This window comes from Pongo pygmaeus, chromosome 7, assembly GCF_028885625.2.
Source record: "Pongo pygmaeus isolate AG05252 chromosome 7, NHGRI_mPonPyg2-v2.0_pri, whole genome shotgun sequence".
NCBI lineage: Eukaryota > Metazoa > Chordata > Mammalia > Primates > Hominidae > Pongo > Pongo pygmaeus.
In genome coordinates, this window is record NC_072380.2 from 56033565 (window position 1) to 56050177 (window position 16613).

The following is a 16613-nucleotide window of genomic DNA, read 5'->3' on the forward strand; positions in this document are numbered from 1 at the left end:
AAGCTGGAGATATTTATTTGAGAGGTGTTTGGAAAGGGCACTAATGTGCCCGAAAGAATCTGTTCTTGGCCAAGACTCCCAGGTACTCCAGGAACCCTTTCTCATAAATTTACTATAAAGTACCTCATGTGAGAGAAAATTACTTCAATTATTTTCTCAAAAACTAGTTAGTCATATTTCCTGATCTTTTCATAACAAAGAGAGATACATTTAAAGGCGTAATATCCAATAACAGTATCATAGGAAAGGACATTTTGCTTACTGCTTCCAGGTTTTGTAATCTCTACTTGGCACACAGATAACCCTTCCTACGAGTGAGAACATAACTCTTCTAATCCAGTGGATAAAGGTTCACATAAGTTTTATGTGTCTAAGCCAAGATACATCATCATATGGTAACAAGTTAACTTATAACTTACCTTTTTTCATCACACTGGTATAAATAATTAATTAACCATAGTATCATTTTTAGCTTCACGTAGCTCACTGGAATTCTGCAAAGTACTCCAGCCTTGCTGAAGCTGTCTCAAAGGCTGATGGTTTGGCAGTTATTGGTGTTTTGATGAAGGTGAGTTACAGATAATTACACAGCTCTGCTTCCACTGTCTTACCAATTAGACCTCAAAATAGAAGGATATAAGGTAACATATATTTTAGAATTTCTTATTTTAAAGTTTCCATTTAACTGATGACTACAGGTGAACAAATAGTTCCCTAGTATTTTATTGCTTGGTTTTATCTCTGCCCTCTTAAAGAGAGAAATGAGTTTCAGGTGGAGGTGAGATAGAACGGTGTTCATAGGGAAAAAGGAATTTCTATTTTCCATCTCTTCCAAATTCCTCTTCCTCTAAACTTCCTACATCATATATTCTGAAATTTATTAATTTAATATCTCATCAGGAAAGAAATATTATTAAATATTAATAACGAAACCTGAAATCATAGATTCAGAAATTTAACAATTTAATATCTCATTAGGAAAGAAATAGTAAGAGAATTTTTTCTTGCAAAGAACATTCAATTGATTTTTTAAATGGCAGATGTTGTTCAAATCCTCTATAGAAGAATCCCTGAAAAGTTCCACGAAAAAGTTATTATTAAATTGGGTATGCCTGGGTAACCAAGTAACTCTTGAAATTATAGCACCTCTACTTAACCTTTACTGAGCACTTACAATATGCCAAATACTGTAGTAATGAAAACTAATATAACAGACCAAAATAAGAGATTTGTTTTTGTGTCAGTTTTGATAAATTACTAGATTTTGCCCTGTATAACTTTGAACATATTGCCAATAATTAAGTTTAAATCAAGCTTTTAGTTTGCTACTTTATCTGTAGGTACATATTATAAACAATTTATAGAGTACAAAGGCCCTCAAAGACATACAGCTTGAAAAATTTCCCCTTCTAAAGCAGAGAGAAAATACCTTACCTCTTGTCAGTTGTTAATTGAAAAAAAATTCAAAACTTAGTTAAGCAGTGTTCGATTGATAATAATCTTTATCGCATACTTTATTTTCTTAAATCTCCAGGTTGGTGAGGCCAACCCAAAGCTGCAGAAAGTACTTGATGCCCTCCAAGCAATTAAAACCAAGGTAAACACACTAAGTAGTTTAAATCAGAGATCAAGAATTTACAGATCTATGGAAATCATTTAATGAAGTATTAAAACTGGGGAGTAGGAAGGCCATAGCAAAAGCTACCAGCTGAAAATCAAGGTGCTACTTCAATACTGCCTACCTCTGAGAAAGTCTCTAATGCAGGGAATTGTTTTGGTTTTTTGTTTTTCATAGTTATGGTTTCTTTATTTCAGCAGAATATGGCCTGTAGAAAACCAGATTACATAGCCATTTAAATTTGCTTGAAAAACTATATCTAACAAAATTGTAATTTTCCATTTCATAAATAAAGATATCTCTAGTTTTTTAGCAGTACAAAAATTCAGAAGTAAAGGGCATTCTTCTGAGATATGATTGATATACAATCTTTGATAACCGTAAGTCTTGTCAACTCAAAAAAATATGGATTTTGTGATATACACAAACAGCTTTATTGTTTTAATGGTAAGCAGTTAAACCATAAATCAGAGATTTGTCATGTTTTGCAGCATGGAGAACTGTCATATATTTGTGTAAAATAAATCTGATTTATGCTGATTCTAGAAAAGATTAAACTTAAATGAGTGTCTTATAAAGTATAAATGACAGAAGATAAAAAATAAGCCCTCAACTCAAGAGTTATCAAAAAAAAATGAAAAGAAAATATAAGGAAATAATTAGTGAAGATAAAAGCAGAAAAGAATAAAATAAGAAAGAAAAATGATGGCTGGGTGTGGTGGCTCATGCCTGTAATCCCTGCACTTTGGGAGGCCGAGGCGGGTAGATTGCTTGAGGTCAGGAGCTCAAGACCAGCCTGGCCAACATAGTGAAATCCTGTCTCTACTAAAAATACAAAAAATTCGCTGGGCGTGGTGGTGCACACATGTAGTCCTAGCTACTCAGGAGATTGAGGCAGGAGAATCGCTTGAACCCAGGAGGTGGAGGTTGCAGTGGGCCAAGATTGTGCCACTGCACTCCAGCCTGGGTAACAGAGTAAGACTTCATCTTAAATAAATAAATAAATAAATTTTAAAAAGAAAAATGATGACTAAGTAAGGGGTAAAATTTTATCAATAAATTGAAAAGTTGATTCTTTGGAAGAACAACAAAAAAGTCAGACTTTGGGGAAGCTGGATAAAGAGAAAAAAAGCAGTACATATGAAACATTATTAGAAATAAATAGGTTGTGACTAAAGATATAGAAGAGAATTTTAAGAGACAAAATTTTTTATAACATTATGGCAGTAAATTTTAAAATTTAGATAAAATGGATAATTTTCCAAGAAAATGTGAAGTAAAGGCATTGACTCAAAAGGAGTTAGAATACCTAAATAGACTGAGAACCTAAAAGTAAATTTAAACAGTAGTCAAAATGTATCTATTAAACAAAAAGACTAGGCCCAGACCACTTCATGGAAAAGGGTTACTCAACTTTTAAGAAACAATCATGCCAGTGTTAACTAAACTGCCCAGATGAAGGAACAGACAGAAAACTTCCCATCAATTTAATGGAATCTGATACCAAAACCGGGTATGAAAACTACAAAACAGACAAAACAAAAAACATAGGATAAACTTTCTTAGGAATGTAGCTAAAGGAAATCCTAAAATTTATTATAACAAATCAAATTCAACAGTGTATTAAAAGAGTAGTTTCTGAACTCGTAGAGTTTCTGAACTAGTATTTTTGGGAAAATACAAGAATGACTCAATATTAGAAAATCTTAAATTAATTCATTATATTAACTAGTTAAAGATGAAGAAAACCTCATGATCAACTTGTTAAATGCTTAAAATCATTTGATAAATGTTAATGCCCTTTCTTTAGGATGAAACAAAATGAAAGAAAACTGTCTGAAAACTTATTGAATTTGATAAAGAATTTACCTAGAAACTTGTATCAACATTTAACTTCATAGTGAAACACTTAAGCATTTTCATTTCAATCAGGGACAAGACCAAGGTGCCACTGTGACCATCACAATTGAAAATTATAATAAGGGTCCTAGTCAGTGCAACAAAATAATGAAAGAGTACATATTATGATAGATATTGAAATAGCAAAAAAAAACTATCATTGTGTGCAGTTGATATCATCACTAACATCCACCTGAAAACTCCAGAAGAATCATCTAAAATACAGAATGCATAAAAGATTAGCATACAAATATCAGTATATTTCCTATACACCAGTAATAATCAGAAAAGATGATAGGAATAAATAGAATAAAACTAAAACAACCAATATGCATGTCAATAAAGATTTTTGCCATTGAAATAGAATCTGGCATCATTCCTAGAGAAAAAACAAAAGCTTTATACTAGAAATTAAATATGTTTTAAAGATATAGATTGTAAAAAAGGTTTTTGAATCTTTGCTTATCTGCAACCAAATGAAGAAGGAAACGTCTTGGTCAAAAACTTACATATAACACATTTTTCATCTTTTTTTCTTCTGTTGATATTGTTGTTTATATCCACAAACACACCAGTCATTAAATACTAAATAGTAGAAAAATCAATGACTCTTAGCTAAAATCTCTAAATAATGTATAACAAGATAATATAGCATATATATGTCACATATATTCATATTAAGTATTTTATATCATGCTGTAATGATGTATTCTTTTCTTCCAGGGCAAACGAGCCCCATTCACAAATTTTGACCCCTCTACTCTCCTTCCTTCATCCCTGGATTTCTGGACCTACCCTGGCTCTCTGACTCATCCTCCTCTTTATGAGAGTGTAACTTGGATCATCTTTAAGGAGAGCATCAGTGTCAGCTCAGAGCAGGTAGAGCTATGAATGAATGGGAACTGGGAATGCGTAGCAGGAATATTACTTTAATTGATAGTATCAGTGAGAGAGATTATTATTTCAGTCAGCTTTGTGAGAAGTTCATTTTTCCTCCCAACTTAAAAATATTAATTTGGGGACATAGGTTTATTAAACTATCCAAAAATGCATTATAATACTTTTTTTTGCCTTTGGCAGAAAAAAAAAAATGACTCCCACCACTCTTTCCTCCTTAATAAGGAAAAGTCCAACCTTGTTAAATATCTTCTTAAGCATTTCAGAAATAAAGGAAAAACTGTGACTGGACATTTCAATAAGACTTTGGGGAATTGTGGCTCCCAGCTGGCATACCTTGATAGTTGGCAAAATATTTTTATTCCTTTTGTGGAGTTTAAACTTTTAAATATTCAACAAAATATCTCATTAACTGTTGTTTATAATGGTGATTATAGTATCATTCATTGCTCAACCACGTTTATTAGGTGCCTTACATATATTTTATTAGCCGATTCTCATAACAAACCTACAGGACAAGCATTGCAGCCTGTTGCTAACTGACATTTAATGAGCACATGCTATATGTCAAGCAACATTCTAAGGGCTTTGCGTGTATTAACCCATTTAATCTTCACAACAACACAGTGAAGTAAGTACTATATGGAAACTAAGGTACCAAGCTAATAAGTCACTCACCCAATGTACCCCCAGCTGAAATTGAAAAGTTGATACTTTAACCCAGTTATCAATAATTAAAGCAAAATGCCTGGTTCAAAGGAATGAATATAAAGGATTTGGGGCTTACTCTCTTCCTATTAGTGATATTACTGCAATTTCTAACTCAGTTTTCTAAATATCAGTGGTTGGTAATCCTGTAAATAAAATGCTTTATGTAACTTTAAAAACTTTGTATTTTAAAAATATTTTATCCTTCCAGCTGGCACAATTCCGCAGTCTTCTATCAAATGTTGAAGGTGATAATGCTGTCCCCATTCAGCACAACAACCGCCCAACCCAACCTCTGAAGGGCAGAACAGTGAGAGCTTCATTCTGATGAGTCTGAGAAGAAGCTTGTCCTTCCTCAAGAACACAGCCCTGCTTCTGACATAATCCAGTAAAATAATAATTTTTAAGAAATAAATTTATTTCAATATTAGCAAGACAGCATGCCTTCAAATCAATCTGTAAAACTAAGAAACTTAAATTTTAGTTCTTACTGCTTAATTCAAATAATAATTAGTAAGCTAGCAAACAGTAATCTGTAAGCATAAGCTTATGCTTAAATTCAAGTTTAGTTTGAGGAATTCTTTAAAATTACAACTAAGTGATTTGTATGTCTATTTTTTCCAGTTTATTTGAACCAATAAAATAATTTTATCTCTTTCTTTCTATTGTGCAGTTTCTAAAACCATTAAGTTTCTACTCCATTTACATTCAAAAATCTTAAATACTTTACTTGCAAGAGTATTTTGCCTCAAATATAACAACCTAGGAGCAGCTGGAGATGAAATATTGAGAAATTAGTTTGCTTACTCCTGAAGACAAAAATACAGCTGAGATGACAACTGGATTTAATATCGTTATGCTGGCCCAACATTGCCACCATTTGTGTTGTCTGTGATCAAAATGATTATCTTTTATATAGGAAGATGATGCTTCTAGATATTGCTTTCACTTCTTCTCCCCACGTTAGCAAGGACAATGCTTCTCTGCCATTATTACAACTAGTTAGATTGCATGGAGAATCCTTACTTTAAAATTGGAAGAAAAGTCACAAGTGAATGGTTTATAAAAATGCTAAAGAAGTCATTTGTGCTTAGAATCCTATAGAAACATCATGCAATCTTTTAGTCAGATGTGCACTTCACCTTATGCTATTTTTATCTTTAATTGACACACAATAATTGTACATGTTTATGGAGTACAGTGTGGTGTTTTTTGTTTGTTTGTTTTTTGAGACAAGGTCTCACTCTGCCAGTCAGGGGGAATGCGATGGTGGGATCATAGCTCACTGCAGCCTCAAACCCCTGGGCTCAAGGGATCCTCTCACCTCAGCCTCTTGAGTAGCTGGGACTAGAGATGCATGTCACCATGCCAGCCTAATTTTTAAATTTTTTTTGTAGAGACATGGTCTCTCTATGTTGCCCAGGCTAGAAGTGTGATATTTTGATTCATGTATACAATGTGTAATGATCAAATCAGGGTAATTAGCATATCCATCACCTTAAACATTTATCATTTCTTTGTGTTGAGAATATTCAAAATCCTTTCCTCCAGCTATTTTAAAATATACAATAAAGTATTGTTTATTATAGTCACCCTATTATGCTGTAAAACACTAGAACTTATTCCTCCTATTTTGCCGAAGCCATATCTACATCCAGAATTCTACAAATCCTGTGTCCGGTGTTTAATCTTGTGATTTACTTTAGTTATCTCATTTGAACTAGTAGAGACCAAGCCCAGTTGTTCATTTCTGTACGTTTTAGTAAAATTACTTTAAAAACATTAAGCAGATTCTTCACTGCCCTAATAAGCCTTTCTGCAAAGGCTGTGTTTGTTTTACACCTAAAAACCATACTAAGAGACTTCTTTTGAAATATTTGACTTGGGGCCTAGAATTTAGGTGAATCCTCTTTATTAAAATGTAATTTGTTTTTATTTTATTTTTAATCAAAATTGATTTGTTTTTCTACACAAAGATGGGAAATTTAGAATTTATTAATTGAAAAAAATAAATACAAATATAATGGAGTCAACTAACACATTAGCTCTGCCCCCAAATGCAATCTCTAAATATAAAATACTTTATTTGCAAAGGAATCCAACTGTGTATGATACTCTGTAATTGTCAAATACTGAGAAAGCCTGCAACACTTATACCTGGCCTAGGATCCTATTACTTCACATGAGTTGTATTGATAGGATTTTAATTACAAAGTTATAAAAGTCTCTCAAAAGGTGAGACCCAAAGAAAGAGAGATATGAGCTGAAGTTGAGAAACACATTTGCAAAAGATGTTCATTTGAAAACATTTTCTGAAAAGAAATTAAACAATTTAGAAATAAGTTTCACAGGAAGGATCTGAAAAACAATTGACCTGATGGTCCATATATTTTTTAAGAAGGTTAAAATGGATTCCAGCATTTAGATATAAGTCTGTAAGTCTTATTATGGACAGGGCAAAGATGTGACAAAAAATACATGATGACCATCAAACATTATCCCTAACGCAAATGCCAAATGGGGAGCATGTTTCTCCTTACTGCCTCTGCCAGAATTTCATATATTTGGCAGAACTCATGAGATGCATTATTAATTTCTCTGAAGTAGCTGATAAAAACAGCTCTTGAGAGAAGGTATGAAAACTAGGCACTGGATCATCTGAGAGTGTAACTCATATGTGTCACTGACTCACCCTCCTCTTGTATGTCCTCATCCTTTGTCAACTTACGTAAAGAATTTAAACATCCTGCAAGGATTCTCTGGTTTTTCCATGATGTTTGGCAGCTGACCTTCTTTATACCACATCTATTGGCATCTAGAATGATAAGCCAGCTGGTGAGGCCCAGCGTGGGCTCAAGGATAAAGAGTGCTCCTACTCCATGCTGTTTTCTGTCTTTTCACTTGCCCTTCAGAAACACCCTGATGTACCCTTATCACTATGGCACCCTTCTGCTGAATTGTGAGTCCAAGTAGACCAAAATATTTTCTACTTTGTTCATTTAAGTAAAGTTTAGCAAAATGACTCAAAATACATTAAATTCATCATAATAGGAATTAGGGCAAAGGAAAGAAAGAAAAAGAAATATTTTCATTAAATTTAATTTCCTTACATGACTCAAAAGAGCAGATATCTATTTATTATAACTCTAGGAACTCCCTATCCTTGGTCCTTCTCTGTTTTGTGGTGGCAGATTCCTACCAATATGTGATTAAAGCTATGAAACTTCTCTCCCTTACCAAAAATGTTACATAATCAAATATAGCCAAAATTTTGCACTGAGTCTTAGAATGTTTAGAAACTCAGCCTTTTGCTTCCTTCCCCATCACAAAGTCATTCCTGGACCTCAGGAAAAGACACCTGCTCTAAACTATTTAAAAAGTTAAAAATGGACTCCAAGTCTCTCTTGATCTTGCATCCTAGTGTAATATTTATTTTTGCTTTTCTGTGTCATCCTTCATAACACATACCTACAAATGGAGTGACAGTATATTTCTGATATCATTCATGAATTATCTTTTTTTTTCTTTTTCCTCTAAAAATATTACTTTGGGTTAATATAAGGTTTCATTGTAGAAGAGATATAAAAAGATTTTTTTCAGAAAGAGAACCCAAACCTTAGTGAATTGTTTATTAGTAGGTAATAAAAGATTACAAATGAGAATAAAAGGGCATAGAAGAGAAAGTTTGATTGAGGAAGATATCATTGGATAAATAAAGGGCCAAAATCATTTTAAAAGCCATCAATATTCTCTGCATCCAAGACCATGAAAGCATAAGGAAATACTTATTTTATAAGCATTATCTTCTTGATTATCTGTAAACCCCAAATGTTTATTTACCCACTCATCTTCATGAGACACTGCACAGATTTTCTTATTACTCTTAATAGATTTACCAATTCTTAATCTCAGTAGATACACAAAGAGATAGGCAGACAGACAGACATAGCTACTGTATACATGAGTATATCTACTTCAGCAAAATGGAACTATGGATGTGGGTATTTAACCAATTAACAAAAGGTAGCTGATTTTGTGTTCCTAGACTTAAAGCTAAGGAAAAAAATAAACAGAATAAAAAATATTTTAATAGAAATATAACATGCTTGAAAGAAATGTGGAGAAGTAGCCATAGGATTCTTGTACAAAATCTTGCTTTCAATAAAGAAGTAAGTTATAAGGAGTAACCTTAGAGTCTTAAAAATATGTGCACACTATCACCATGTACCAAAACAGTGAACTGGTGAACAAAGGGATTGTGTTTGAAGACTTTAGAATGCTCAGATCACAGGTGCACTTCCTAGATGTTGTGGGAAGTCAGGGACCCCGAACGGAGGGACCAGCTGGAGCCATGACAGAGGAACATAAATTGTGAAGATTTCATTTTAATACAGACATTTATCAGTTCCCAAATAATACTTTTATAATTTCTTACGCTTGTTTTACTTTAATCTCTTAATCCTGTTATCTTCATAAACTGAGGATGTACATCACCTCATGACCACTGTGATAATTGTGTTAACTGTACAAACTGATTGTAAAACATGTGTGTTTGAACAATATGAAATCCGTGCACCTTGAAAAAGAACAGAATAACAGCGATTTTTAGGGAACAAGGGAAGACAACCATAAGGTCTGACTGCCTGCAGGATCGGGCAAAAAGAGCCATATTTTTCTTCTTGCAGACAGCCTATAAACGGACGTGCAAGTAGGGAAGGTATCGTAAAACTATTTTCCTAGCAAAGAATATTAATATTAATACCCTGGGAAAGGAATGCATTCCTGGGGGGAGGTCTATAAATGACCACTCTGGGAATGTCTGTCTTGTGCAGTTGAGATAAGGACTGAGATACTGCAGTACCCTCAGGCTTACTAGGGTGGGGAAAATCTCCACCCTGGTAAATTTGTGGTCAGACCGGTTCTCTTCTCTCAAACCCTATTTTCTGTTGTTTAAGATGTTTATCAAGACAATATGTGCACCGCTGAACATAGACCCTTAACAGTAGTTCTGCTTTTGCCCTTTGCCTTGTGATCTTTGTTGGACCCTTATCAGTGCTTTTGCCCTTTGTCCCGTTCCCTCAGAAGCCTGTGATCTTTGTTAGACCTTTATTAGTAGTTCTGCTTTTTGCCCTTTGAAGCATGTGATCTTTGTACCTACTACCTGTTCTTACATCCCCTCCCCTTTTGAAACCCTTAATAAAAAAACTTGCTGGTTTGAGGCTCAGGTGGGCATTGCAGTCCTACCAATATGTGATGTCACCTCCAGCAGCCCAGCCCTAAAATTCCTCTCTTTGTACTCTTTCTCTTTGTTTCTCAGCCAGCTGACACTTATGGAAAATAGAAAGAACCTACGTTGAAATATTGGGGGCAGGTTCCCCCAATAACTAGAGTTTTCTCACAATGGCATCTTGTATGCTAATCCCCTAACTATGAGAAGACAGAAATAGCAGTTATGTTACAGAGGAACAAACTTTAAATGGCTTTATTTTTTTCTCTCAAAAACTAGAGTATATCTATCCCAAGTCATTAATAAATATTTTAATACCCCTTACAGGTAGAAGCATGTTATGCTATTTGGGTATGTTACCTTCTACTATGTTATTAGATTATCTAAATCACCAGCAGAAGCAAACATGCATAACAGAATCATAGTCTGCTAGAATAACATTTATCTACTTAAAAAAAATAGTTAGAACCTGATCTCATATATCAAAATATGTCCAAGACGGGTTAAATTTTTCAAGGAAATCATTAATATGCTAGAAAATACATAAATATTTAAATAATATCTGGTAGGAGAATTTTATTCAAAAACACCAAAGGCAAACCCAGGAAATGGCAGAATAATTGATTGAACTGTGAAAAATTAAATATGTTGGTAAAAGCAGCAACAATAAAAAAATTCAATAAAAAGGAAAATGACAACTGGGAATAATGTTTCAATATAAATGGCATCTACAGGAACAATGTCCTCACTATGTAAAAAGCTTTCACAAGTTTTAACATAAAAATTGAATTTCCAAGAGAAAATGTCAAGAAGACATAAAGAGGCAATTTAGTAAAGAAGAAATACAAATAATAAATAAATACATTTTTAAATGACCCAACTTAAAGAAGTACAGATTAAAATAATGCTCTATCAATCTTTACATTCTTTAAATCACTAAAGATTTTTAAATAATACACAGTGCTGTCAATGATGCAAAGAAATAAGAACTGTCATAAGTTGCTGAGAAGAGCATAAATTGGTACCATCTGTTCACTATTAATACAAAGGGTGTGTTCCAGAAGAAGTCTTATTATAAAAAATCATGTAACAAAAAACCATAGGTTCAATGTAAAAAAAAAAAGAGTTAAGTGGCAAAATTTTAAACTTGCTATAATAAGGTTTGCTTATCCATAACTTTGGCTTCAAAGGCTATGTAACCTTTTATCAGGTTTATGATCTTAAATTTACATTTTTATGCAAGACTGTTTCAAATGCCCACGTCCAATGCCTATTTGATATTTCCATTTAGATGGCACAAGAACATCTCAAACTATTCAAAACACGGGTCATGATGCTCTCTCAAAGCTGGTTCCCACCAGCCCCACTGTGCACAGAAATGATGAGGCAGGAGGAGCTTCCTGTAGCTCAGGGACTGCTTGTCATGGTGGAAATCCATAAACCATGGCCCTAATCAATGTCACCACTGAGACTGATGTGACCCCTTCCTTCTAATTTTTCAAACATAATATTTTTCTTATCATTATCCTCCTCATTTTTTGTATTATCAAGAGCAGTGTTCTTGGACTAAACTTCCTATGTCACAAGCTACCTCCTACATTTTTCTTTTACAGCAATGATGATACCTACCACATGAAGAAACAGATGTATTTCTAGTCCCAGTTCCATATTCCCAGGAAAAGGACCCCAGCTGGCTTGGATGGGACCCAGCTATGGTCCTATCAACTGTGGTTGGAAATGGGGTGGAGATCCCACTGAATTCACTGACATTTAGGAAGATAGGTTGCAGGAGCAGATGCAGCTTACAGGCCATTGTGAACCAGGTGGAAACTTTAAAATGTGTTACCACTTCTTTAAAGATGAGAGAGGAAAAAGATTGGGCTAGGAGTAAAGTTAGGTGAATCTAGATAAAGTTTAGAACTGGGCTCATTTGAGAAACACACTTCCAATTCTGAAATCTGAATTTTCCCTGAAATTTCTAATGGTAGAACCCTAGTATGTCAATTGAATATCAAAAACAGCATTTTCCTTCCACCCACCATATGAACTGAATAGCAGGTCAGGAAGTTATTTTTATTTTGTAAATACTAGAGCTAATCATTAAGCCATTTCCAGGAAAATAAATCCCTATACTAATCAGAAAATTAACTGTGTTAGTCAGAAAATCAACTCAAAAAGAAATCTAAGCTTTCAGGTGGAACATGGATTAAACAGCAGCATTTGTTACTTCTGCAGAAACGAAGAGTCTCAGAAAGCTCTGCAGCTTAAATAACATGTAAAAGAATATAAATGGAAGTTCCTGGAAACATTTATTGCTTCCTTAGATAGCTAAGATTCAACAAGAGATAAAGAAGTTGTACCTAGAGAAATATTTTAGAGTTGAGAGATCTCTCAGGTATTTATTTTCTTTCTAAAATTGAGAAAAGATTTTTTTTTTTTGTATTTTTGTACATTGGCAATGTTCAAGAAGAGTATATAAACTTTAAATTCCTTATTTCAGCAGAAATATAATTTTCTGTTGCACTGAAGGAGAAGTTAACAAAGACTCAATTCCAGAGACCACCCACAAGCCAAGCATTAAGTGCTTGGGAAATGGCACCAATTTTATTAAAAACTTGGGAAATCCATAGTTCTGCCAAAAGGATAGCTCACGTTTTGCTTTACTTTCTGATGATTTTCTTTGGCATATTTTTCCCCTTGATTTTACTGGACAAAGCAAACAGAAACGGAAGCTCATCCATCTCCCCATTCACTCTCATCCCTATTTCAAGTCATTATTTCACTCTGAATTACTTACAGTGACTCTGAAACCTTTCACCTAACTGAGCCCCTGAGCTTTTGATTAAAATTTTACCTCCTCAGGGTCATCTCCCCTAACCAGAGTTGTCAGGCCCATCATTATGTTTTCTCACAGTACCCTGTGCTTCTCCTCAATGGTACTTAGTACAGTTATAATTTGTGTAATTACTCATTTAGTGTTGGTTAATCCTGCTAGGCTGTAAATTCTATGAGATCAGTGATGGTGCCTGTTGTCTTCCTTTCTATATTTCCAGTAATTACACAATGTCTGATACACAGTAGGTGTTCAACAGACTTTTTTTAATTTTAATTTTAATTTTTTGAGACAAAGTCTCACCCTGTCGCTAGGCTGGAGTGTAGTGGTGCAATCTCAGCTCAGGACAACCTCCGCCTCTCGGGTTCAAGCAATTCTCCTGCCTCAGCCTCTGGAGTAGCTGAGACTACAGGTGCTCACCACCATGCCAAGCTAATTTTTGTATATTTAGTAGAAACAGGGTTTCTCCATATTGGCCAGGCTGGTCTCGAACTCCTGACCTCAGGTGATCCACTTGCCTCGGCCTCCCAAATTGCTGGGATTACAGGCATGAGCCACTGCAAGCCTGGCCTCAATAGACTTTTGACAAATGAGTGAACAGAATCTCCTGGCCAGTAATCTATAATCCACAATTGACTCCCAAACCTGGGAAATAAAAATTACCTGAGGAATTTTGGGGGTTTTGTTAAGTACAGTTTCCGAAGTCACCTTAATATTCTCACTCTAGAGATCTGGGCTGATTCGGTATCTTTCTCCAAGATACTCAAGTGGTTTTAATAACCTGCTATGGTTTGGAGCCCTCCCCTCACCCCCATCTTTCTCTTTCTCTCCTTACTCACACACATACACACACACATACACATACTCTCATGCATGCACGCACACATGGTTATGGCTCTCCACTGTCTTCCCAAGTTAAGTACAGGTTCCCTAAATTTCATAATATGTATTCCATCTACCTTGACCTTGTAAGACTAATCTCCCACTTATTTGCTATTTGTACATTAAGCCTGACAAACCCATTTGACATTCTCTAGACATATTTTGCTTCTCTGTCTCTACTCATGTTCTTCTCTTCTCCAATGGTCTCTTACTTCTTCAGTCAAAATCCTGGCCATACTTTCATGTTGATTTCAAATGCCACTCCTCTAGAAAGTTCCCACAGCTGGATAAAAGCCTTTCCCAGCATAGCACTCCCCCCAGGACATCAGATGAGCATCTACCTAAGCTTTTTCCCTTTCTCATGTTTCATAATTTTGATGCACTTGATTTCTCTCTTCTTTTTTTCTTGTTTTGGAGACCAGCAGGATTGAATTTGCATCAAGCAGTGTAGTTGATCTAGCTATAATAAGGCATATGATAAACATATAAAAAGACCCTATCTTCTTTTAGAGATAGGGTCTCACTCTGTCACCCAGGCTGGAATGCAGTGGTGCGATCGTAGCTCACTGCAGCATCAAACCTGGGTTCAAGAGATCCTCCTGCCACTACTTCCCAAATAGCTATATCTCTTCTTTTAGATAATAGAATGCAAAAAGAGCAGATGAGAGGAAAAAATTAAGGAAGGCAGTGATTCATCTTATCATTCATGTTTGTATCTCTTGAAGAACTTGAGAAGTTAAAGCATACAGTGGGCACTCAATGTATTTGACTTGAACAGAGATGTAGCTGTTCTCACCATAAAAAAAGAATAATACGGGCTGGGCACGGTGGCTCATGACTGTAATCTCAACACTTTGGGAGGCCAAGGCAGGCGGATCACGAGGTCAGGAGTTCAAGACCAGCCTGGCCAACATGGTGAAACCCTGTCTCTACTAAAAAATACAAAAAAAAAAGCTGGGTGTGATGGTGGTTGCCTGTTATCCCAGTTACTCAGGAGGCTGAGGCAGGAGAATCACTTGAATCCAGGAGGCAGAGGTTGCAGTGAGCGGAGATCGTGCCACTGCACTCCAGCCCGGGTGACGGAGTGACACTCCGTTTCAAGAAAAAAAACAGAATAATACATTGTGTGAAGAAACAAGCACAGAAAGCCAATATGACAGCTGATTTCTATGCAGGAAAAAAATTTAAGAGTAAATATGCATTAGAAAAGTGATACTCTAATTCTGTCTTTACTATTCAAACATTTACTAGGTATTTCACCATGTGGAAAACATTACATTAATATATAGCAGGTAAATGAATAAGACCCTGATCCTACTAATGAGAATCTTACACATTCTAATTTTATTCTATGTCTTTATTTTTTCAACCATTTACTATGCATTTACCACCTAGAAAGCACTACCCTCATGCTGCAGGGCATACAGCAACAAATAAGAATAGACCCTGTCATAAAGGACCTTACAATCCTATTGGGGGAGACTTAAATAACTGTAAGTCAAATTGGAATTAAATGCATACTATAATATGTACACAACCAAATGCTAGGAAGGCAGAGGAATAATTATTTAACTTCGACTTCCTGTTGCTATTTATCCAGCAAGGTTTTTCTACTGGTGTATGAGCTACAAATTTGCCTCTCTTCCAGGATACAATCAATCTGCTCAACAAATTGGAATGCTATAGAAGGGTTTGAAAGCTGTTGTCAGCCGTTTCTCCTGGGATGAGGAATACACAAGAAGAATAGGCCTAACTTAAGAAGATTAGATACCATTGAAGAAAAACCATCTTGTCATACAAACTAAAATATGTAAAAGATAATGCAACAGACAAAAAGTGGTAAGTCCATGTTAAAAATTCAGACACAAGATAATGGTGTGCCCTGGAAAAAAAGCCAAGACCAGCTGGATAATACAGAATGTAGACACAAAATCGAGTCCCAGTCCCAAAGTTGGGATTGAGGAACCAGACTTCAATTGCTGTATTTAAAAAAAAATAGATAAAAGTGTGTTATTGTCCATATTTTAGACAACCTTGGTTAACAATTCCTGGACTCAGATACACAGAATTGGACAGAAGCAGTTATTAGAACCAGATCACATGGTCAATAGCAGTAGGAGGGTTGGCTAGGTGTGGAGTTCCTAGTTGTTAGGGTAGGCTTCTCAAATCCCTTTGTTTAAGCTCAGGTTATATTTTGGATTGAGTTTGCATCAAGTAGTGTAGTCGACCCAGCTATGAAAAGGCGTAAATAAGGAGGGCTTTTAAAAAGAGATATAAGAACCACATAGTCCCTTTTCCTTCCATTATCAGATTTCCAAGCCAAGTTCAAGCTACATTTATTATAAATCTGCCCCCAACCTGTTTTGAAAGGTTATTTGAAATCAAATAGAGCAAACCAAATCTAAAGTTGTGTTAGGTTAAACCTGATTTTAAAATAAATGATTCAGCACTTTAAAGAACAAAGGAAACATTCTGTGAAGTTACAGTCTATTTGGAAAATTTTAAAAGGATTCCAAATGTTCCCCACTGGGCAATGTGGACAAAGAATC

At 35.0% G+C, this 16613-nt stretch overlaps 1 protein-coding gene across 1 annotated transcript in view; it reads left to right on the forward strand.

Annotated features, from left to right (window-relative positions):
• The window catches only part of LOC134740106 (carbonic anhydrase 1), a 54142-nt gene extending 48505 nt beyond the window's left edge, over positions 1-5637 (forward strand). Inside the window, exons 5-8 of the mRNA XM_063669460.1 lie at positions 473-568; positions 1535-1597; positions 4241-4396; positions 5334-5637. Of these exons, the coding sequence (XP_063525530.1) occupies positions 473-568; positions 1535-1597; positions 4241-4396; positions 5334-5450 (432 nt within the window). The 3' untranslated portion in view covers positions 5451-5637. The remainder of the gene's footprint in view (positions 1-472; positions 569-1534; positions 1598-4240; positions 4397-5333) is intronic.
• Positions 5638-16613: the final 10976 nt, after the last annotated feature.